Source organism: Aureobasidium pullulans (assembly GCF_000721785.1).
Source record: "Aureobasidium pullulans EXF-150 unplaced genomic scaffold scaffold_3, whole genome shotgun sequence".
NCBI lineage: Eukaryota > Fungi > Ascomycota > Dothideomycetes > Dothideales > Saccotheciaceae > Aureobasidium > Aureobasidium pullulans.
Window position 1 is genome coordinate 1,416,730 of NW_021941023.1, and position 20,226 is coordinate 1,436,955.

The 20,226-nt window shown below is 52.1% G+C and overlaps 8 protein-coding genes across 8 annotated transcripts; 3 read left to right on the forward strand and 5 right to left on the reverse strand.

Annotated features, from left to right (window-relative positions):
- Positions 1-837: 837 nt before the first annotated feature.
- On the reverse strand, positions 838-1,997 carry M438DRAFT_244184 (kinase-like protein; the record flags this gene model as incomplete). The annotated part of the gene is made up of 2 exons (XM_029899574.1): positions 838-1,566; positions 1,617-1,997. Coding segments are annotated over 2 exons (1,110 nt in total), but the record flags the coding sequence as incomplete, so codon positions are not given.
- Positions 1,998-4,798: 2,801 nt separating this feature from the next.
- M438DRAFT_387204 (uncharacterized protein) lies at positions 4,799-5,407 on the forward strand (the record flags this gene model as incomplete). Its single annotated transcript, XM_029908997.1, has 1 exon — positions 4,799-5,407. The coding sequence occupies one exon, from the start codon at positions 4,799-4,801 to the stop codon at positions 5,057-5,059; it is 261 nt and encodes an 86-aa protein (XP_029764129.1). The 3' UTR covers positions 5,060-5,407.
- Positions 5,408-5,750: 343 nt separating this feature from the next.
- On the forward strand, positions 5,751-7,309 carry M438DRAFT_267233 (P-loop containing nucleoside triphosphate hydrolase protein; the record flags this gene model as incomplete). The annotated part of the gene is made up of 6 exons (XM_029900165.1): positions 5,751-5,844; positions 5,916-5,925; positions 5,980-6,366; positions 6,421-6,870; positions 6,921-7,106; positions 7,159-7,309. 6 exons carry the CDS (start codon positions 5,751-5,753, stop codon positions 7,307-7,309), a joined length of 1,278 nt encoding a protein of 425 aa, XP_029764130.1.
- A 220-nt stretch (positions 7,310-7,529) lies between these two features.
- Positions 7,530-9,099, forward strand: M438DRAFT_267402 (Pex24p-domain-containing protein; the record flags this gene model as incomplete). The annotated part of the gene is made up of 2 exons (XM_029900180.1): positions 7,530-7,894; positions 7,956-9,099. 2 exons carry the CDS (start codon positions 7,530-7,532, stop codon positions 9,097-9,099), a joined length of 1,509 nt encoding a protein of 502 aa, XP_029764131.1.
- An 823-nt stretch (positions 9,100-9,922) lies between these two features.
- Positions 9,923-12,561, reverse strand: M438DRAFT_352687 (uncharacterized protein; the record flags this gene model as incomplete). Its single annotated transcript, XM_029906808.1, has 8 exons — positions 9,923-10,104; positions 10,188-10,214; positions 10,359-10,531; positions 10,761-10,915; positions 10,962-11,105; positions 11,318-12,277; positions 12,326-12,430; positions 12,508-12,561. 8 exons carry the CDS (start codon positions 12,559-12,561, stop codon positions 9,923-9,925), a joined length of 1,800 nt encoding a protein of 599 aa, XP_029764132.1.
- Positions 12,562-13,497: 936 nt separating this feature from the next.
- Positions 13,498-14,948, reverse strand: M438DRAFT_403250 (uncharacterized protein; the record flags this gene model as incomplete). The annotated part of the gene is made up of 3 exons (XM_029909648.1): positions 13,498-13,869; positions 13,995-14,486; positions 14,538-14,948. 3 exons carry the CDS (start codon positions 14,946-14,948, stop codon positions 13,498-13,500), a joined length of 1,275 nt encoding a protein of 424 aa, XP_029764133.1.
- Positions 14,949-15,533: 585 nt separating this feature from the next.
- M438DRAFT_343055 (uncharacterized protein) lies at positions 15,534-16,021 on the reverse strand. The gene has a single exon (XM_029904896.1). It carries the CDS (start codon positions 15,950-15,952, stop codon positions 15,539-15,541), a length of 414 nt encoding a protein of 137 aa, XP_029764134.1. The 5' UTR covers positions 15,953-16,021; the 3' UTR covers positions 15,534-15,538.
- Positions 16,022-17,095: 1,074 nt separating this feature from the next.
- Positions 17,096-19,871, reverse strand: M438DRAFT_312965 (uncharacterized protein). The gene is made up of 2 exons (XM_029902536.1): positions 19,112-19,871; positions 17,096-19,055 (listed from the first exon to the last, which is right to left on the reverse strand). The coding sequence occupies exons 1-2, from the start codon at positions 19,484-19,486 to the stop codon at positions 17,397-17,399; spliced, it is 2,034 nt and encodes a 677-aa protein (XP_029764135.1). The 5' UTR covers positions 19,487-19,871; the 3' UTR covers positions 17,096-17,396.
- Between the last annotated feature and the right edge of the window lie 355 nt (positions 19,872-20,226).

Genomic DNA, 20,226 nt, shown 5'->3' on the forward strand with positions numbered 1-20,226 from the left:
AAATCTGTTTTGGTGATGACTGTCTGTTGTGGAAGCTTCATGCTAGATTTTGAAAACTAAGAGCAAGCAAGTCTAGTGTTAAAAATCGTCAAGAGAGCATCTGCTTCTCATGTCGCCTCAAAGCGATCATATAATTAAAGTGGTAATACGGCGGTAGATACAATTGCCTCATTCATCTCGTCTTCATGGGTCACATGCAAATGTTCATGAACAGCCAATACCTTTCGCTTCTTCCATGAGGTCATTCACATGTTGTTTTTGTTGGCTTCATGTCTAGTCTTGTCATCTCCACCGTGCGGTGGCTCCCATGCTTTCTCTAGCTGCAGCACCAGCAAGGTCGAGTTTCCCGCTCACAGAGCGAGGCAGACCACTGCTGGTTGTCGATGGGCCGCCGACACCAAGGCTACCATAAGAGGCCATCTGTTGTTGGTAGTGCTGTGCCAGCAGAGCACCGTTGCTGGCTCGTTTGCTCCCAGCCATAGCTTGGTTGAGAGGCATTTGAGGTGGCGGTGCGCTTGCTGGCTGTTGCTGTAAGCTTGGTGCTAGGCTCTGTCGCCTGCCTGCACTCTGTGGCATGGCTGAGGGTGGTTTCATCGTATTGTTGGCATTAGACGCCGTCGCAATTCCATTACGCGCGGCTGTAGTTGGGGTATCTGGTAAGGGACGTGCGCGGGGAGTCGACGCTGTCGCTTGCGGCGGCATTGCTGCGAGAGACGGGTTTGTCGGGTGAACACGCTTGACTGGAGATTGCGATGCTGTTGTTGTCGTAGACGAAGCGGCTGAAGTCGCGTTTCTAGTACGCGAACTGACCGGACCCGTTCGTCTGAGCGGCTCGTTGGTGATGAAAGGATGCGACACCGCCTGATCTGGTCGCAGACGCTTCTCAGGATCCCAGCGAAGACACTGGGAGAGGAAGTCGAGGAATGCCTCATCATCGCACTTGATGGCACCGCTGAGAGTCTTGCTACTAGGTCGTCTTCTTCTGCCTTTACTCGAAACTGTGACTCGTGGCTTGAGAGACGAGTCGAAAAACAGCTTCCTCCTCGATGCCTTTTCGATAATATCCCGAGCAGGTGGGCCGAAGATTTCCATGATACACGCGAGTTGTTCTTGTTCGTTCTCACCAGGGAAGATGGGATACCCGGTAAACAGTTCAGCAAGAATGCATCCAAAACTCCACATATCAATGCCAAGGCCATAGTCACTACCAAGAATGACCTCTGGTGAACGGTAGAAACGGGATTGAATGTACGTATACACTTTCTCGTCTGCTTTGCAGGAACTTCCAAAGTCGATGACTCGTACATCAGCACGACGTGGGTCGCAAAGAAGTATGTTTTCTGGCTTGAGATCGCAGTGGATAATTCGCTTAGATTGAAGTAGGCATAGACAGGCGAGTATCTGGCGTGCGAAACGGCGAATGAGTTGTATCGAGAAGCCAGAGAAGTTGTGTGTTCGGATAAATTCGTAGAGGTTGATGCTGAGAGAGGGAGATGTGATGCAAAGATGGTTTCGGAAGTAAAAGGATGATGTGATGGTAAGTGTTGCATTTGCCTCATCAGGATCCTGATCCACATTAGTGAGATGACCATATGAGCAATAGCTTGGTAACTTACCCATTCCTTGAGCTTCTGCAAAATGTTGACCTCAACCAAAGCTTGCTGATGGAATCGCTTCTTATTGCGAATAATCTTTACAGCGCAAAGAGTGCCGAGCTTGTGGTCAATACACCTCACAACCTGACCGAAACTTCCCTTTCCAAGTACATCGATGACTTCGTAGCGGTATCCTAGGTGGTCGCCCATGACGATGTTGTAGTCGCCCCTCTCGTCGTCGTAGCCAAAGTTTGTCGTTCCAGCAGCAGAAATATCTCCAACATGTTTCTTGGCTTGTTTCGAGCCACAGAACCATACGCCGTCTTTGTAGTCGATAATCTCTCCCTTTTCGTAGATGTTCAAAACTCCAGCTGATGATTGGATAGCCTGCGCAGGGGTCATTCTTTCTTTTTGAGTTGCACGTTTGCGCAATTCTTCTGTCTCGCGAGCAGCAACATCTATGTCGCGTCTCTTTGTGGATAGCCTCCTCATCTCGTCGTTCGCAGCGACATCATCCTTGTCCAAATGTAAGGCATTGATGGTTCGAGGCTTGGGTTGAGGTGGTGTGTTTTTAGAGCCAAGAGTGCGATTCATGCTACCAAGGATCGACCACGATGTAGAGCGTTGACCCTGTGGAGGTGCCGAAGCCTGTGGCACTGAAGATGTACTTACTTGAGGCTGACGAACTGCGATGTTGCTCGGCATTGGGGGCTTAGCGGCAGGGGCAGACTCGAGGTGAGGCATCTTGTTGTTGGAAGAAACAGAAGGCTTGCTCCTATGACTCTCAAGTTTAGTACTCTCGAAAGATGGACGACCGCTGCTGGATCCAGAGATGGGACTGTCAGTGCTCCAGGTCGCAGAGGCAGGAATCTTAGGTGGTGGCATATCGTCGTACTTGGTCTGAAGCTTGAGCGGCTCTGCGTTCGAAGTGGTCGTCGCTTTGGGCGGTGTCTTACGCCATCCTAAGCTCAACTTACGACGAAGGCCTGTCGCGGCGCTGGGTGGAGGCTGTTCCTGATCTTCGGTCGAGGATACTGTGTTGATGGAAGCGGTTTCCTTGACTGACTTGGACACGGTTCGCGGCCTTGGGCCCATTGGCTTCGAAGCATGCGGCTCGACATCATGGTTTCCAAGGGTGAATTCGTCGGGCAGTCTGGGAGGCTTGCTGTACTTTGAGCTGGGTTTTGGCAACGAGCCTGAGGTGAAGGGAGTGATTGCTTGGCGCTTTCCTGGGGAAGAAGGTGGCAGAAGCACGCCGTTGTTCGGTTCTTCGTAACGAGGAACGCGGGCACCAGGCTGAGTGCTATTACTACGAGCATTAAACGGTACAGAGGGTTCGTCGTCGTGTCGCCTATAGAAGGTTGCCTTCGAAGCCGTCATAGGAGTGCTTGGTGTTTTGGCAGCATTGCGCTTGAATGGAGGCGTGGTGCCCCTGGCGTCAACTTCCTGAGATGGGGCGGGGTAAGAATTGATCCTAGCAGCGGTTGGCGTCGAGAGTGGCAGGAGATTGAGAGGAGGAAGGCGTAGTGGTTGTAACGTTTTTTTGTTTACTGCAGGCATGGCCGGAGGAGTCTCCGAATTGGCTCCATTACCTACTGTAAGTCCTCTGCGATGCTGATGCTGTCTGGAATCGGGTGTTGTCGAGCTTTCTCCACGTCGCGTAGGAATTGGCAAAGCAGAACCCTCGTTATCCATGCCTCCGGCCAAGGGAGTCTTGAGACCAGAGAAGAATGGTATATCGACCAGATCTTTAGGCGATTCATAGGCTTTTGGTATAGCAGGAACAGGTGGTACCATCTCTTCATCATCACGCCTCTCTGCAGCGCTATAGAGGTTCCGGCTCTTGGGAGTTGGTAGCTTCGAAGTCGAGGCACTTTGACCGATCTTGCCCTGGCCAGCACTAGGGGCCCGGAGAGACTGGTAGCTTGAAGTCCTTGACAAATTGAGATTCGGCGGGGGTGCCATCCTGTTTGACGTTTCCGGTGTCGCTCTGTTAGACGAAGGCGTCATTGCAGGCCTGCGAGGAGTAGCTGAAGGAGAACGCGGGTGTGTCAATTCCTTGGATGGTGAGGGCGGACCCTGTTTGGTCGACATCCTGCGAAGCCTACGAGCATCGGTGGGACTGATCGTCCTGGCCCCGAGGCCACTCATTCTACCTGACTTCCTCTTGTCTGACGGCGTGTCTGTCCTCGGGGTCTTTGATCTGGTCGTTACTTTGACATTGACGGAGCGGCGCTGCTCTGGTTGTGGGAGATCGGTCAAGGTGGCAGAGCGAGGCAGTGGCTGCAAGGACTTGGCCTTTGATGAACGGGTGGGTGCGGCGAAGGACGTGTCCGGGTTGGGAGGCTGAGGCGTCGAACCCTGTGTTTTGCGAGCATTTGCATTGAGCGAGGGAGTGCGTGAGAGGTTAGACTGTTGTTTCTTGTCGGGCTGGGGAGCCATGGGTTTGCGTGTCACACGGGCAGTGATTCCAGAGGCGGTGATGGCAGGAGCTCCAGGCCCTGTCTGGCTTCCCCTCCGGGCACGTACTGGCAGTACTGAAGTCGAAGCTGAGGTCTGCAGTTGATTGGGAGGAGCGGCTGAGAGGTGACTGAGATTGGGCACGGAGGATTCTCGCTGTGTGATGGTCATGGGTTGGGGCTTTGAATTTATCGAAGCCTTGATGCTCGGGGGTGGATTGAGTTGCGATCTTGGTTGTTGGTGCTTGGACTTGGGCGAGTCGTACGTGGAGATGGTAGTCTGGAAGTCGTCGAAATTGATGGGCGGGAGAAAGTCGAACGAGGGCGGCGTGGGCGAGTTTGCATTTTCGGGCTCACCAAAGCTGAAGCGGCTGTCTTTGGATCGGAGTTGCGGTGCCTGGCGGGCTGAGGACTGAAGCTGGGCTTGGGTGGAGGACTGGGACTGCTTGTCGAAGTTGGGCTCGCTCGAACTGTTAGGGAGGAAGGTGCGACGGGCAGCTTCCTTGGCCGCGTTGCTATCGCTGGCAATCCTGTTCTGCTTCAGTGCCAAACCTTTCATCATTGGCCAAACATCAAACCTCTTGCTCTTGTTGGGTGATTCGAAGGGCCGCGGTCCCAGCAGGGGTGCTCTGTTCTCCTTCAGCGTCGACTTGCGGCGATGGGCCAGCGAGCCCTGTTTGGACTCTGGCTGAGCGTGTTGTTGCTGTGGACGACTGGCCGAAGCAGGGGCGGTGGGCTTGCGGAATGAAAGCGAGTCATTGTCGGCGGCGAGCGAGGTTCGTTGGTATTTGGTTCGCGCGCGACTCTCGGCTTGGAGGGGTTGGGTCAGCGTGTGCCTGCAGCTGCATGGTGTTATTGGAGAGGCTCACTTTCAGCGCCCGACTCCTCGGAATCCTTGTGACGGCTTTCCATGCCGTATCCCTCTCGAGTCTGCATGACGTCCAATTCCAATTCACGACAATTCCTCGAGCATTTCTTTCGTCTTCAGACGCCTCGCCAATGTAAGCTTCTTTTTCCGGTCCTCCTGATTGTTGACACTCGATCAAAAAAGCATGGCCAGGGCGTCGCTTGTCTTGTCGTCAACGATTGGGAAAGGAGAGACAGACGGCTGTCAGTCTGACGGCGGGATGGCGTGCGTCTTCGAAGGGGCTACAGACTCTGGCTAGCACTTCTCGGGATACGAATTGCGACCTTAGATTGTTGTTGCTCCTCGCTGGCCCAAAGCAGAATAGTCTTTCTTCACTGAGGGTAGCGGTCACTGCGCTGCCCTGCTACTGTTGCCCCTCTGTTATTGGCCAAAGCGGCCTTGCAGCACAATAAGATTGTGAGAAACGATTCATGCTTGCTTATTGCCTTGTACAATTTTAATCTCATCAAAAGTTTGGATAAATCAGATACATAGCCATTGTCCATCTCACAGAGGAAGAATACCTTCAGCGCCTTCTGTTATAGCGCTGCCGTCCGGACACAGAATGCATGTCCGGGTGTCCCTGAATACTCATCCAGATCGTCCGGCGCGGGAAGGCTCGTGCATGCAGCAGAAGCGCGATCTTCAAACAAGCAGTTGAGCTTGTCCGTGACAGCCACATCCACAACCTTCGTGCCCACTGACGACATTGTGCCTCTTTTTCCAGTTCAACTTCAACACTTCAAGGTTGATAGTGCCCAAAATCTCCTATCCGCTCTGTGAACTGTAATGCCTCGCGATCCTCTCATCGCCCTCGTCGGCAAACCGTCATCTGGCAAGAGTACCACCTTGAACAGTTTGACGGATGCCACGTCCAAAGTAGGTGCGCAATCAATTTTTTCCTACCAAAATCTCTCTCTTTTACGTGCATCCCGTGTTGACCTCATTGCTCAGGCAACTTCCCGTATGCGATCCTCCTACCCGTAACTCGTCCGTCGCAATTCTGATGTCGCTTCAGATTCACTACCATCGACCCCAACAGAGCAGTAGGATATCTCCAGATTCCATGCGCATGCTCAAGACCCGGTGTACCCAACGTCGGCGACAAACCGCTGGTCGAGAGATGCAAACCAAACTATGGCGTGTGTAACGACGGAACCCGCTCGGTGCCCATTGAGCTTCTCGACGTAGCTGGTCTGGTGCCAGGTGCGCACATGGGCAAAGGTCTTGGAAACCGCTTCTTGGACGACTTGAGACACGCCGATGCTCTCATCCACGTCGTTGATGTCAGTGGAACAACAGATGCAGAGGGCAAGGCAACAAGAGGCTACGATCCAAGTGTCGACATCGAATGGTTGCGCTCGGAGATTGTTCGCTGGATTCAAGGCAACCTCATGCAAAAATGGTGCGTCAAACATACACAAATCCGACATGGCAGGCGGTTCTGATTGAAGCATAGGGGTTCCGTCAAGAGGAGACATATCGCCATCAAAGGCAACGCAGTCGACACGCTACAAGGCCAGTTCTCTGGTTACGGTTCCACAAAACAGATCATCGCCCGCACTCTGGACAAACTACAACTAAAAGAGCCTTTGGAAGACTGGAGTGATGAGACAGTGGAAAAGGTCGTGAACGCATTTGTGGACGAGAAGTTCCCTACAGTCATCGCGCTGAACAAGATCGATCACCCCGACTCGGACAAGAACGTCGCAAAGATCGCCAAACAGAATGACCCAAACACACTCGTCCTCTGCTCGGCGATTAGCGAAGTTTTCCTACGACGTCTCGCTAAACAAGGCTTCGTCAAGTACACAGAAGGCAGTGAGTTTGTCGACACAAGAGAGGATCTCGTCGAGAATGGCGAGCCTGATGGTGGTGGCCTGAAAGAGCTGGATGAAAAACTGCAAAAGTGAGTATACCGAGCTTTGGCTTGTTCGAGTCCTTGCTAACATTCTCCAGCCGCATTGAGAATTTGCGTGATCTTGTACTCTACAGATTCGGAAGTACCGGCGTACATCAAGTCCTCACGCGTGCAGCAGAGCTCCTTGGACTTACACCTGTATTCCCGGTCAGAAACATTGCAACATTCTCGTCTGGTGACGGCCGTGAAGGTGGTGTTTTCAGAGATTGCGTTCTGGTCAAGAAGTATGAGTTTCTTTGAAGGATATTCAGAATGATCCGCTAACACGTCTATCAGAAACTCTACGGTTGGAGACGTGTATCGTAAGATCATGGGTGATGCGCCATTAGCGTATGTGGAAACAGTGGGAGGACAGAGAGTCGCCGAAGACGACCCTGTATCAGTTGGCAAGAACGATATCTTGTCGTTCAAGGTTGGAAGAGGATAGAAGGGCACCTAGCATTTGATGTGCTACTCGCGTCGAGCGAGAAGGACTTGAAGCGTAAATTCTGCCAAGACTTTGCATGTGAAGGCTTCAGTGACGTCGGGCCATACAAGACGTCGGTCAGGCCCGACAACTCTCCATTAATGTACCTGCCCAACGTCGCGACTGAACCAAGAATGACACTTATGACCTTATGATGAGACACGAGCAGACGAAATAAACCATGGACGACTACTCGAGCGCATCCATCGCCAACCGCGACGAGCCCATTCCCGTCATCCAAATCCCATTTAGTACCGAGGACACGACCCCTCCGGAGACAGAACAGCAAAAGCTAGGAAGGCGTGAGAGGATAAAGCAAGAGGCCGAGAGGTTGAAGGGCAAATTTCAAGATGTCTCGACACAATACAAGACGACACAAGGGAGCATGCAGGAGAGGCTTTTCAACACGTTACTAGAACAAGTCTTCCCAGCAGAGGCCGAAGATGATGGCACTCCCAAGAAGGACCGACGCTCAAGGCAGTATGTCGACAAGCCGCAGTTCAGTCTGCCTGTAATGTCGGCGAATTTCCGTCGCTTCAATGCGAGGTCAGTACACCATTCTACATGATTCAAGACTAGACCACACCATCTGACATGTTGCAATCAGAATCGGAATTGTCTTTGTCTTCCAGAACCAAATGATCCGCCTCTTTACCTGGCGTGTGCCAACTCACACTATGTCTTTCCTGGCTGTTTATACCCTTGTGTGCCTGCAACCCGCACTGGCCCCTGTCGTCCCACTAGCAGCACTTCTGTTCTTCGTCATGATACCCTCCTTCCTCACACGACATCCTCCACCTCCCGTCGCTAATCCATCATCCTCTGTCGATGCAGCTGCAGCAGAGCAGTACGCAGCTTACGGCTACTCGGGCCCAGCGGTGGCTCCCCCTCAACGAGTGAAGCCTGCTCCGGAAATGAGTAAGGATTTCTTCCGCAACATGCGCGACCTACAGAACTGCATGGAAGATTTCAGCCGCGTCCATGATGGCGCTGTCGCTGTTATCACTCCTTATACTGATTTCAGCAACGAGCGTCTGTCTTCGGCTGTCTTCCTTGTTTTGACCGCACTCGTGAGCATTGCTTTTCTTGCTGCACACCTTGTACCCTGGCGTGCAATATTACTGGTTGCGGGTTGGAGTGCGATAGCTGCAGGTCATCCTCGAGCTCAAGAAATCATCATCAATGCGGGGTCTCTGGCTCAAGTGCAACTCATCTACGAGCGCATATGCGTGGCTGGTAGCGAATGGGTCGAATCAGATATCGTTCTAGACGAGCCGGCCGAGGTCCGCGAGGTCGAGATATTCGAGCTACAGAGATTACAAAAGCATAGTCTGGGTGGTGATGAAGGTGCAGTTCTTGAAGGAGAGTGGGAGCCTTGGTTGTTTACTCCGCAGCCATACGCACCTACTTCTCCATCCAGGATCGCCGGAGCGCGTCCTGTCGGCACACAGTTCTTCGAAGACGTACAACCACCGATCGGATGGCTCTGGCGAGACAAAAAGTGGACACTCGATCTGGGATCCCGTGAATGGGTTGAAGAGCGATGTGTCTCTGCTGTGGAGATCGAGACCGAAGGCGAACGCTGGGTATACGATCTCGAGACACCAGATTCCAAAGCCAAATCAGCAACGCTTGCTCCCCCGAAGAGCTGGGAGGAAGGACCGACCGTGTCGAAGAAGGGTGAGTGGAGACGGAGGCGGTGGGTGCGTCTTGTCGAGCGCAAGATCGTCAAGGTCAGTCCTGAAGATTGAGGTACATTGTTGATGGTCCTGTAACCCATACTTCGTGGCTAAGCTAAAAGGTATCCTGTAGATGGTTGATGCTCCACCCAAGCCCACGCTCCTCAATGCTCTTGACCCCGGAATGTTGAATCCTGGTGCTGTAAATCCTGCCGCTGTGTTCTGATTGCACATCTTACCTGTCCGCTCGAACTGGTGCGTCTTGATAAACCAGAGTCATAAAGTTCTTCGATTGTGACTGGGTGAACAAAGTTGTTTCAACATCTCGTCAAAAGGTATGTGCAAACACAGTAAAACTCAACCCCTTCCACTCTCTACGAGGAGCAAAAGAAACAGCCGTTACAGCCGGAAGAAACTCGCCAATGCGGTTTACTTGTGGTTATTTTTCGTTCTTTCTTATTGGGGTGGCTTCTTGTTTTTGTCCTTTTTTTTTCTGGTTTTTTGTTTTTTCTGATCTTTCTGTCTTTTTACTGTTTTTCCCTGTATTCCCCTTTTTCATTTATTTTTTCTGATGACGCTGGGGTTTGAACCGAGGTCTTTTGGACATGTGCTTAAATGCTGGCGATGTCGACGACCAAGTGGGCCATGTTCCCGTGTCCGGGGGTCCATTGGCTGAAGGCCAGGAAGGAGGGAGCTTGGGGAGGTTATATGGGTAGGGAGCAAGTGAAGGAGAAGAATGGCATTCACTTGTTCGTTCGACGAAGTGATGATGGGGTTTCGAATCTGTATCAGCGAGATGCGCAGATTGGATGTTATGATGCTGGAAGTGATGGAGTGTCGTTTATCTGCCATGCGTCGATCGTCTCTCAACGATTGCGCAACTGTACGAGAAGGACTACGATGAATCTGTTCGATTGCTCTTGCTCTTTCTACCTGCGCGTATCTGCTTCCTTCTTCTCTGTCCTCGTTTCTCCTTGCTGTGCGATTGGACATGTTTGACGCGTCGTCCTTCCTCTGCAGTGTTGTCCCTTTCTATCTCCGCCCTCCGTGGCATATCCTCTCTCAATGAGCCACATGCTATTCGAGAGCGCTAGAGTGTGGTTCTCGATAGTAGCTACAAGGGATCTCCGCGAGCACGCACCAGGAAATCTCTCGCTTACAATGTTCGACTACCATATCGCCTATGCCTATCCACCGAGTAACTTCGCAAATACCCTTACGGGTGCAACAACGGGGCTAAGCTTCTCCCATCCACACCCACACCCACATCGTAGGAACTATGGCCTCTCAATTATGACTACATGCCGATGCTCGCCACTCTTTCGACATACCCGCCTGCCCCGGCCATTCGGTCTTCCACATTCGCCGCTCCAGAGGCGCCCCACGTCCTTCCAAGAGTCCATCACCGCGAGAGACAAAGGAACATGTGGCAGCCAAGTGGACCATCTCGCCCAGTAGTTGAGGTTCCTGCGCGGACCAGAATTGGAAATATATAACACCTCTGCTGTAGCTGGCATCTTATCTTCATCAACACAGCGATGAGAGCATGCGAAGCTCGCAGCGACAGCAAGGACAGAGTAACGAGGCGAATGTTCATTACGTTGACAGCGACCGCGAGACGTAGGGGAGGGAGGGAGGGGAAGGGAAGGAAAGTCATCACGTTGGTGAAACATGGAAATATGTGCAGTCATCGATGTATCGTCTAGGCTCGTGTGGCGGAAACGATGACTTACTTCCGTGTGGAAGTCTTGGTGAGGGCGCATAATGCGGGAGGAGGAGATGGGGAGAAAGGGAGAAGTAGAAGGGGGAATAGATGGCGCGGATCGGTGGACGGGGCAAAGGGTCGAGGAGTGAGATTATTACGGTGGATTTTCGAGGGGTCTGTACACTACCCGGTGTTCATCTTTATCCGCAAGGCGGAAACGATGACTTACTTCCGTGTGGAACTCTTGGAGAGGAAGAGGGATGTAGGATGGGAGTTGGTGTGTAGGCTCGCTTTGCGATAAGGCTCCGGCGGCAAAGGCGGCGTTCAACATCGGTATCGTCGACTCTCTGATCAGATACACATGAGTTGTGGACTATGCCTTCGTTCTTTATCGCATTTGTCCTTTATACCACTCTGAGGTAACAAAATATTGTGTGTTCGTGCAACGGTTTCAATTCGAGAGTGCTAACTGGGTATTTAGATAAAGCATGGTACTAAGTATGACAGCAAGACAAATAAGAAGCCAGTGTTCTCTCAATACCTCCGTTCCTCTCCACTTTATCCCTGATTCTGTGCTCTGCTTACCTGGTGCATCTTCTTCGCAAGGTCGTTGAGCCTAGTGTTCAGTCCGAGATGCTCATTCTGCAGCACCGCTTGCTCATCTCTCAGGTTCGTGACTCTGTTCTCGATCCTGCCTGCTTGAGCACGTCTTTCGCCCCTTTCTCGTTCTGTCAAGCCCTCCAGACGTTTGAGCCCGTCGCCCATGCCACCATCATTACTCAGACCTGCATTTGCCTTTTCGAGCTTGAGGAGGCGTGCTTCGAGCATTCTAGTGGCAGTTGCAGTGGTGCATGACTCCTGTCCATGCTGCTGGGGAGTTGGCATCTTTTCGAGGGCCACGAGTCTGGCCTCCAGATTCTGCCACGAATTTGTCTGTGGATTCTCGAGTTGATCGACACGTCGGGTGAGCCTTGCGTTCACCGAGCGGAGTTCGCGGACAAGCTTATCGTGTTTGGAGTTTAGAGCAGAGAAGTATTTGCTCAGCTCCTCGAAGATGCTGGTACCGCCGTTCGAGTTCTGTTGGATTACTACTTCCTGACTCTGTGTTGAGTTTGGGCCTGCGTTCTGGGGTTTGGTACTCGTACAAGATCCAGAGGGAAGGTACGGCGTGAAGCTGGTAAGTCGCTCGTCTCTGTGAACATCCACAGGGGGAGACTCAACATCGTGCCATCCGTCGGCATCGTTTTGCCCCTCGTTTCTCAGAGGGAGGTCATACTCGGCGTGTGAATCGTCTACAACAATGCCGATGTCTGTCTTGTGGCTATCACCGAGACTAGTGTCGCTGCCACGAAGAGAGGTAATCGAGTAAATTGATCTCGATCGAGACTCCATGGGTGTGTGGAACTCGTCATCAAGAATAGCGGTGGACATCTGCATTCTTCCATTCATCGACGCCCTCGTGCGCTTCGCTGGTGGCTCTGTGGCCTCTCTGGCGGCAGTGTCGTTTAGTACACGCTTGTGACTGCGATTGCGGCCTGGTTGGTACTGCGGCATGTTAGCGGTGTGCCATGTAGAAGGAGGAATGTTACATACTGGGCTGTCAGTGTTTTCCCGCACGGGAGGATCGATGTTCTTTCGGACAGGAGGATCGGTGGTCGGACGGACAGGAGCATTGGTTTTCTTGCGAGCGCCGTTGGCCTGAGAGCAGTGGAGGTGTCTGCGGGTACAGAGAGCGCAACCAGTGTTCTGGTACCTTCTGCCTAGTCCAGACATACAAGCTCTGTCTTCTTTCTCGCAGTTTTCACATCTTGGGCTGCGTTCTTCTCCATAATGTAGAGCTAGACGTAGTTTTTGTTCTTCCTTGTGATTAGGTTCAAGTTGTTCCCAATAGTATGCGTTTCTTAGCTTGGGGTTGTCAAAGTCTCCAGCGTAGAGAGGGGGGTGCAATCGAATTACTGCTGCATCGCGAGGTACTGCCTCTTTCCCAGTACGGTAGAATCAGACAGGGGGAAGATATTGACTTGGCCTTTGTTCGCCAAGTTCAGGAGATGGGCCCATGACTATGGTAGAAAGGGAGGGGGTAGCAGAGGGTTGGAGCAGGGGGTTGGAGTTGATGGATGTAGAAGTGGAAAAGGTGAAAGGTGATGTTTGTGAGTAACGTCAAAGGGAAGACGGAGTTCAAACGGAGATGGGTAGAGTTTATACCTAGAGGTCGAAGAACATTCAGTCATATCTGCCTTTAGATGGGCCCGCATACTACCGCAGACGGCCACACATCTCAGGAGGGAGGGGGAGGGCCCAATACCTGCCATGGCTCTCATTGGAAGACCGATGACTTCCAAGCATGGGTGAGCAGATTTCTAGGACACTAGTGATGTACTTTAGTGTAATCGTTTGCTGGTCTCCGTTGTATCTCGCTTGGCGTGGGCCCATCTAACTCAATATCACGACAATATGTGTATCTTCTAATCACTAGACGTCATTCCAGGATTGACACCCTGTCTTTCTTGAACCTAGCTGTCCTGCATGATATGTCCTCGAAGCTTGTAGTCGGTGCAGCCATCCGACGGGCCCTTTCTGATGCCAGTTTGTGCTATCAGATAGGCCCATGTACGCGATCGCACAGAAGACCGTATTCAAAACAACAGGAGACCATATGGAAAAGTAGCGAACGTTCTTGTCCTGGCGATTGTACTGGTAAGCGATAGTAAGCTATAAAGATTGAACACTGCTATCAATATCTTCTGCCATCTGGGCCTCTGTTCTCATCTAGCTTCCTCTTCAGTCGGGTTGTCTGAACCTCTTTTGACCGCACCCCTTTGCGTCTCTCCATCATGTAGGTCTTCAGATTTTTGTGTCAGAAGTATCGTGTTGACGCTGTATCTCAACCGCTCCTTGAGGTTACGGATCTCTCCCAGTTGGCTGCACAGCTTGAGATCTTGAGCCTCGGTGACCTCCTTGTACCCGTGCAATCGAGCCTCGAATATTCCTTGATCTTCTTTGATGCGAGCCTCGATCCTGTCTCTCTTTACCTGCATCTGAGTCTCGATCAGAGCTCGATCATTCTGCATAAGATCCCTAAGAGTCCTCCCATACTGCTGGATTCGAGCCTCAAAGTCTTTCAGTCGTTCCGATTTCTGCGTACCACAAAGTCCCCGAAGTTCTTTGTCTGAGCATGTAGCACTTCGTGGCTTTCTTGCCTCTGAGCATTGAGAATGCTTCGCTCGGTTTGTTCTTGATCATTCAAAACTCTTAGATATACTTGCTGTCGAGTCTCGGTATCCATTTGGTCTTTTCGAATTTGAGCCTGTACAATTCCTTTGTTTGGTTTCATCTCCGCTTCCAATTTCTGTATGCGAGTTTTGAGATACTCCATCTCAGAGAGAAACTTGTCGAAAGCCGTTGAACTACACTCGGTATGGGTCGTAGCGCTTTCAGGATGTTGCTTATCTGCCACAGATACTGTTGATAGAGTGGCGGGTGGAGAATCCGGAATCTCGACCACGTGTCGGCGATATTTGTTGCCATTAGAAGGTCCTGCTACAACAATAATGTCATGCGTACTACGACTTCTGGGCCGACGCTTGAGATGGTCTTCCTCGATGGTTTCACAAACATTCAAACGCTCTTGAGAGGCCACTCCCGGGCTCGAGGCTTTCGGTTCAGAGCTTCGAAGTCGTTTTGCAGGTGGTCCGTCATTTGGCTGTCTGTCTGTATCACTCGACGCGGTAGGGAAAGGTTGTTCTCTGGGAGTCTGGTACAGTCAGTAAGGCATACCGAGTATTAATATCAAGCCTTTACGTACTGAGAGACTCTGCTTGCTTCTACTGCCCGACGAGAAGGAGCATGTGTCGCAGACCAGTCGACATCTAGCGCAACTCGTGGCTTTTGATCGCAACCCCATCGAGGTGCAACATAGATCGCGTTTCTCACAGCAAACGCAGCGAGGACTGTTCTCCACACCATACCACATGCAGGTCAATACATATCTTATCCGGCTTTCGTAACCCTTCATGACGCCTCCCCCGAATCTCTCTTTCTGCCAGATATATAACCCAGAGCTCGGGTTGTAGTCCCCTAGCCTCAGTGGAGGATGCTCTCTATTCACTGCGCCGTGAATATCATCGGGAAATGGCGGCACCCAGAAGGTTCTGAGAGGGTCGGGAAGAGGGGTTGCCGATGCATTCGGTCTCTGCTCTTCTCTTCGGTCAGGCATGATCTTAGAAAGAATCGAGTATCAGATGTAAGGATATTTGAAGTAAGGAAGGGAGTTGGATGGGGCGGGCCGAATGAGAGAAAGGGAGCTGAGAGAGGGAGTTGAGAAGGAAGGAAGGAAAGGACGAACCACCCAGAGATCAGCTAGAATTTTTACCTAATTACTCTTCCTGGCCACGCGATGAACAAACGCAAAGTGATGATTGTGGAAGGTGCGACCAGATTACCCGACCGGCTCATGTCCCTGTCTCCTTCCCAGTGGCCCTGTCCGCCAATCATCTCGGTGTTGACCTTTCGCCTAGAAGCTTCGTGAATTTCGTGGGTCTCTTGTTCGTTATCATTTGCGGTGTTTTCAGCGTATCTTGACTGGATGGAGCAAGTAAAAAAGGTCCTTTTCCCACATGGGCAATAGGTGCGGGAGTTACGTCTTCCCTTCCCGGCGTCTATGCATGTCTACATCTGATCCTTTCGAGGCCTCCAAGTATCCTGAATATTGTCACGTGTGTAACTATCGAAGTGCACAATAACTTTCAAAATGAGTAGCATCTAGTGACTGTATCAGATACCACTATCTAGGTAATTTATGTCTCCTTATAGCTGCCGGATCTGATCTTGCAAATCGTTCATCCCAGCCACTTGCCTGGCTTCAAGTCGAGACATTCTGTTCTTTAATCTCATATTCTCGTCTTCCAGTCTCAGCCTGGTGGCTCTCTCGTCCTCAATCTGCGTTTCCATCTCCTTCATCTGCTCTTCGAGCCCACTACCTCCTCTGTTCTGAGCGAAATCCCTTACGCTAGTCCGAAGAGCGATCATCTCGGTCTGAAACGTTGCTTTGAGTTTCTGGAGCTCTTTCGATAACCGCTCATCCAACAACGCCGAAAGTCCACTTTCAATTTGGCTTAGGCCAGATGACTTTCTGTCTGGTGTGGGGTTTTGCGGTAGTCGATACTGGTTCCGGTCATGAACCATGCCTTGCAGAGGATCTTCGTCTCTGCCGATGGTCATGCTACGACCATCACTGCGTTTTGTAGTAGATGATTGCTCCGTGTGGAAATTGGCTTGAGGCTCTTCTTCTAGTTTGGAATCGGGGTCTACCCAACTCGATCCAACGTGCAAAGGAGTTTCGTTCTTACGATTCCCAAGGTACTGCTTGTTTAGAGGTCTCTCCTCATCCGATTCTGAGTCTTGATAGGCTAATTCTCTGACGGACTTAGCTCGCAGAGACGAGCGAGTACGCTTGAATTGTGTCTCGATCTTGTCACTTTCGTCGTATTCGCTTGCTTTGCGTTTCTGCGAGAATGCGCGTGCATGTGGGCTCTTGTGGACTTCGATACACGACTGATCTTCCACATCGTCAACGCTATTTTCCAAGCTACCGATAGTCTTGCATGTGGCATGCACCCGACGGCACTTGACGCAGCTCTTGTTGCTCTGGTCTTCTTCTCCGAGAAACCACATGCAGGCGCGATTCTGCTTCTCACAGACGTTACATCGAGGTTGACGTTCCTGGCCATAGTACATGGCTTCAAGCACTCGCTTCTCTTCAGGCTCATCCTTGTCGAGTTTCTCCCACCAGTACATGTCTCGAGAGAGGTTATTGTTGTAGTCTCCGGCATATAGTGGAGGATGTGTTCGAATTTGGACTGCGTTCCGAGGTGCTGCTGGTCTTCCTGTCGCAGGGCCAGGAGGGGGTATAGAAGGATTCCGAATAGACATGTCGCTTGGGACGTATTCGGGAGAGGTATGCGTCATCCCACTATTGTTAGTGTGGGTGTCGACCAGATAAATGTGGCTTGGTAGAGTTGTTTATTGCCGCAGTGGGTAGCTCTGCGGAGAAGATGGTTGAGAGGGGAGGAGGGCCTCGTGCTTGATGGAAAAATATGGCTAGCGGCGATGAAGCAAGAGAACTCTTCAAATGGTGTAGAGACAGGAAGATCTCTGGGAGGGGCGGCTTCGCTCATTTGACTCACGCCCTGCCCCCGTTCCTGCCTAAAGTGCCTCAAACAAACTCCCTCATGGCGGTTTCCACGTGGCCCGTATGTAACCCTGTTGTCATCTAATTAGCAGTCCAACATACACACGCTTCCCTGTTGGAATTTTGGAACGTGTAAAAGGCAGCACAACGAAACACGACATGGAAGGTCGCAGGAGTTCTAGAGATCGTCATGAATAGGGTATCATTTATGTGTACGTACAGTTGCAAGGGAGAATTCATAAAACGAAAAAAGAAAGTCTATGTTGCAACAGAAAGCAGGGGTCTCCTTCGAGATCGAGAACACTAGATGAAATGAGCTGCTAGAAATCGCTTTGTAAATGAGAGCGGGCCAAACAATTCGCCCAAGAAAACATATGTCCAAACTTCGCTATGCAGGAAACAGAGTAAACAAGAATAGAAGGAGAAGACATTAGAAGGGTCAGTGTAGAGCATGTGAGTTTTCAGCAGAAGAGATCAAAACATTTCGTCCTCGCTGAACCGATAAGCGCCTCTTTCTTCGGCAGGGGTGTGATATGCGGCATAAGAAGTAGGGGGGGCGGCACGGTCATGCTCAAAGTTTGGCGGCGTCTGGCGCACCGAACTGCGAGGGATGCTCCTAGGGCCGCTCTCAACACCGGCGCTACGGTGGCGTGACCCGTACTCGCTGTCCTCGCCGGAGTCGCCGGAGAAACGACTTTGGATGCGGGCATCAGGTCTGTCAAAGGCACGTAGGTACGAGGCGGGCGGGACAACAGTGGCAGGAGAAGACAGAGCATTGTATGCTTCCTGACGCGAGGCACTGCGACCACCATCTGATTCTGCCGGAGTTCGAGGCCGTTGACCTTGCGGGAGTGCTTGAGCTGTATAGCTTCCCCAACTACCGCGTGAGAGTTGCAGTCGTGTGACCTCATGCTGCAAGTTGCGGACCTGACTCTCGAGGGTGCGGCGGGCAGAGCGTTCTTCCGAGAGCATGTTGTAGAGAGCAGTGAAAGTACCATTGGCAGTAGCGGCAGTGCTACGCAGGGTTGGGGGAGCAAGGTTGGAGCGGTCACCGTTGGTGCTGCCATGACTACTAGGGCCCCACTCACGTTCCATGATATCTCCGGCATCTTCATAACCTCGATTGGAAGTATGCAGAGATTCGACCAGGATACTTGGAGTTCGTTGGCGATGCGATGAACCCGGTGGCTCCGTCGGAGCTATTGCTGAAGGGCTGGACAGAGCCAGATTAGACAGCGAACGCTGGAAATCAATAAGATGAGACTCTAGCTTAGCAACGCGAGACTCAAGGTCGGTGGATGTATCCATAGCAGGTGTCGTTAACGGGCGGCTGAAGGAACGGACAGTCAGCTGTGGTGATGGGTCTTTGGCGGGGACGGATTGACCACGAGTCGATGGGAGCGAAACAGCATCAGAGCGTGGCAGAAGTGGATGTGCTGAGAGAGGAGTCGGTATTGAAACGAGCTCCGGCTCTCTGACAAAGTGCTCAGGCACATGTGGTACGTCGGGCACTTCAGGCACATGTTCCACATCAAACTCAGAATCGGCGGGCGGGTATTCGTAAATGGGAGCCTTCCCTGTCGGGCTGAGAAGGACACTAGCATAGCTCCGGCGCCAGTACTCAATCTCGCCGGTGCGATCTCTGAAAGGCTCAGCAGTCACCATGGCCTGCTTCAAGTCATTCGCACTGCGCGACCTCCTCTTATCCATCCTCGAGTTTGTGACGGCCAGTCCACCGGGCTTTTTCTCCGTTCGCTCGCCATTGTCGAAGCTTGCACCAGCAGCTCGTGTGTTCGTGGCTGGCCGTAACGTATCCGTCACATCGGCTGCTTCATTGGCCGTCATGATTAGGCTAGGCAGGGTTGCCCTCCGCTTCGGGCCATGGTCACGGGTGTAGAAGGGGTTGCCTAGATCGAGCGGCTTCAGACGAGCACTCTTGGGAAACTCAACAGCATGGTTGGGCGACGAACGCGCAGAGTGGTCTCGGTTTCCAGATGGCGGTGGTTGCAAGCGGAAGGGGGCTGATAGCGGGCCCGCGAGGGGCGCCGAGAGAGGCGCAGAAATGATTCGCTGGTGGATTGCGTCCGAGGGATGCGTCTGGATCGTCTGTGGTCGCTTGAAGTGTCCGGGGTCCTGTCTCACTGTCAGTCCGGGTGCGTGATCGGCGCCGTCGCTTCCTGTCTACTCACGCTCTTGTGGTAGCCATGCCGCGGCGCATCAATGCGTGGCACAGCGGGCACCTCGGGGATGTCGCCTCTAGATTTCCTTCCAAACAAGCGCCGCACCGCGTTGCGTATCGAACCTTTCCTTTCGGCTCCTTCAGCTCCATTTGCAGCTCCGTTGCCGATTGAGTATCGCGCCGACTTGCGTTTGCGGGGTTTGGAAGTCGTGTCGGTGCTGCGTCTTCCGTCTGCCACTGGCGCTGCCTGTTGTGCCGTCGCTGTCACGGAGGTAAAGTACTCCGCCGAAGGTCGTCCGTACGAGACATTGTCGACTCCTACTTCGGGTCGCGCTGGCCGAATCGGCGGCGAGCGGGTTCGCGGTGTTGTGACTGCTCCGTCCATGGGTCCATGCAGCTGAGCTTGAGACAGTCTGCTTTTCTGTCGCACTGGTGCCGTTTGTCCCAGCAATTCGACGAGGCTCAAGATTATAAGGTCGAGATGAAGAGACAGGCGTGGTTGATTGTAACGAGCGACAGAGGTGAACAAAAAGAGTGGATGAGTGGGGTGATAGCGAAGGATGTCGACCTAGTCTTGACCAAGGCTAGTTTCCTCTGTACGGCAGGCCCAGGACACTCGATAAGAGATAGATATGCAAATGCTTGCAAAACAACGACGACGGCGAGAAGCAAGAATGGAAGCCACGGCCACTTAGGGGAGGGCGAAGGAGGTGCTGCGTCCGACAGGGGAAAGCGACCGCATACAGGACTGCAAAATGGACATGCGCTGGGGATATAGCCGGGAAGAAACCGCTCTTCCAACCGTCAGCAGTACATATCAATCAGGAACCGTCTCCCGATTGCTCTCATTCTTGCGGGGATCGCACCGACGTGGCTTTGCTTGCTCCTAGTCTAGCTAGCAATTGCATTAGTTACTGTTTCACCACCACCACATGGCAACGGTGCTGGCTGACTTCCGCTTTGATTCGTCTTCCTGGATTCGGATCACCACTGTGCTGCCATCTGACTGGTGCTTCCCTATCTACACTCCCTCCCTTGTTGATATTATCCTCCCAACACAAGCACAACTCGTCTATCTCATGACCGACTCTGTACTTGTTCCATCAAACGAGCAAAGACGATCTA

Coding starts and splice junctions, on each gene's coding strand:
- M438DRAFT_312965 (XM_029902536.1), bottom strand. CDS start 19,486: ATGGACGGAGCAGTCACAACACCGCGAACCCGCTCGCCGCCGATTCGG. Junction 19,056..19,111: donor GGCATGGCTACCACAAGAGC/GTGAGTAGACAG, acceptor ACAGTGAGACAG/GACCCCGGACACTTCAAGCG.
- M438DRAFT_343055 (XM_029904896.1), bottom strand. CDS start 15,952: ATGACCATCGGCAGAGACGAAGATCCTCTGCAAGGCATGGTTCATGAC.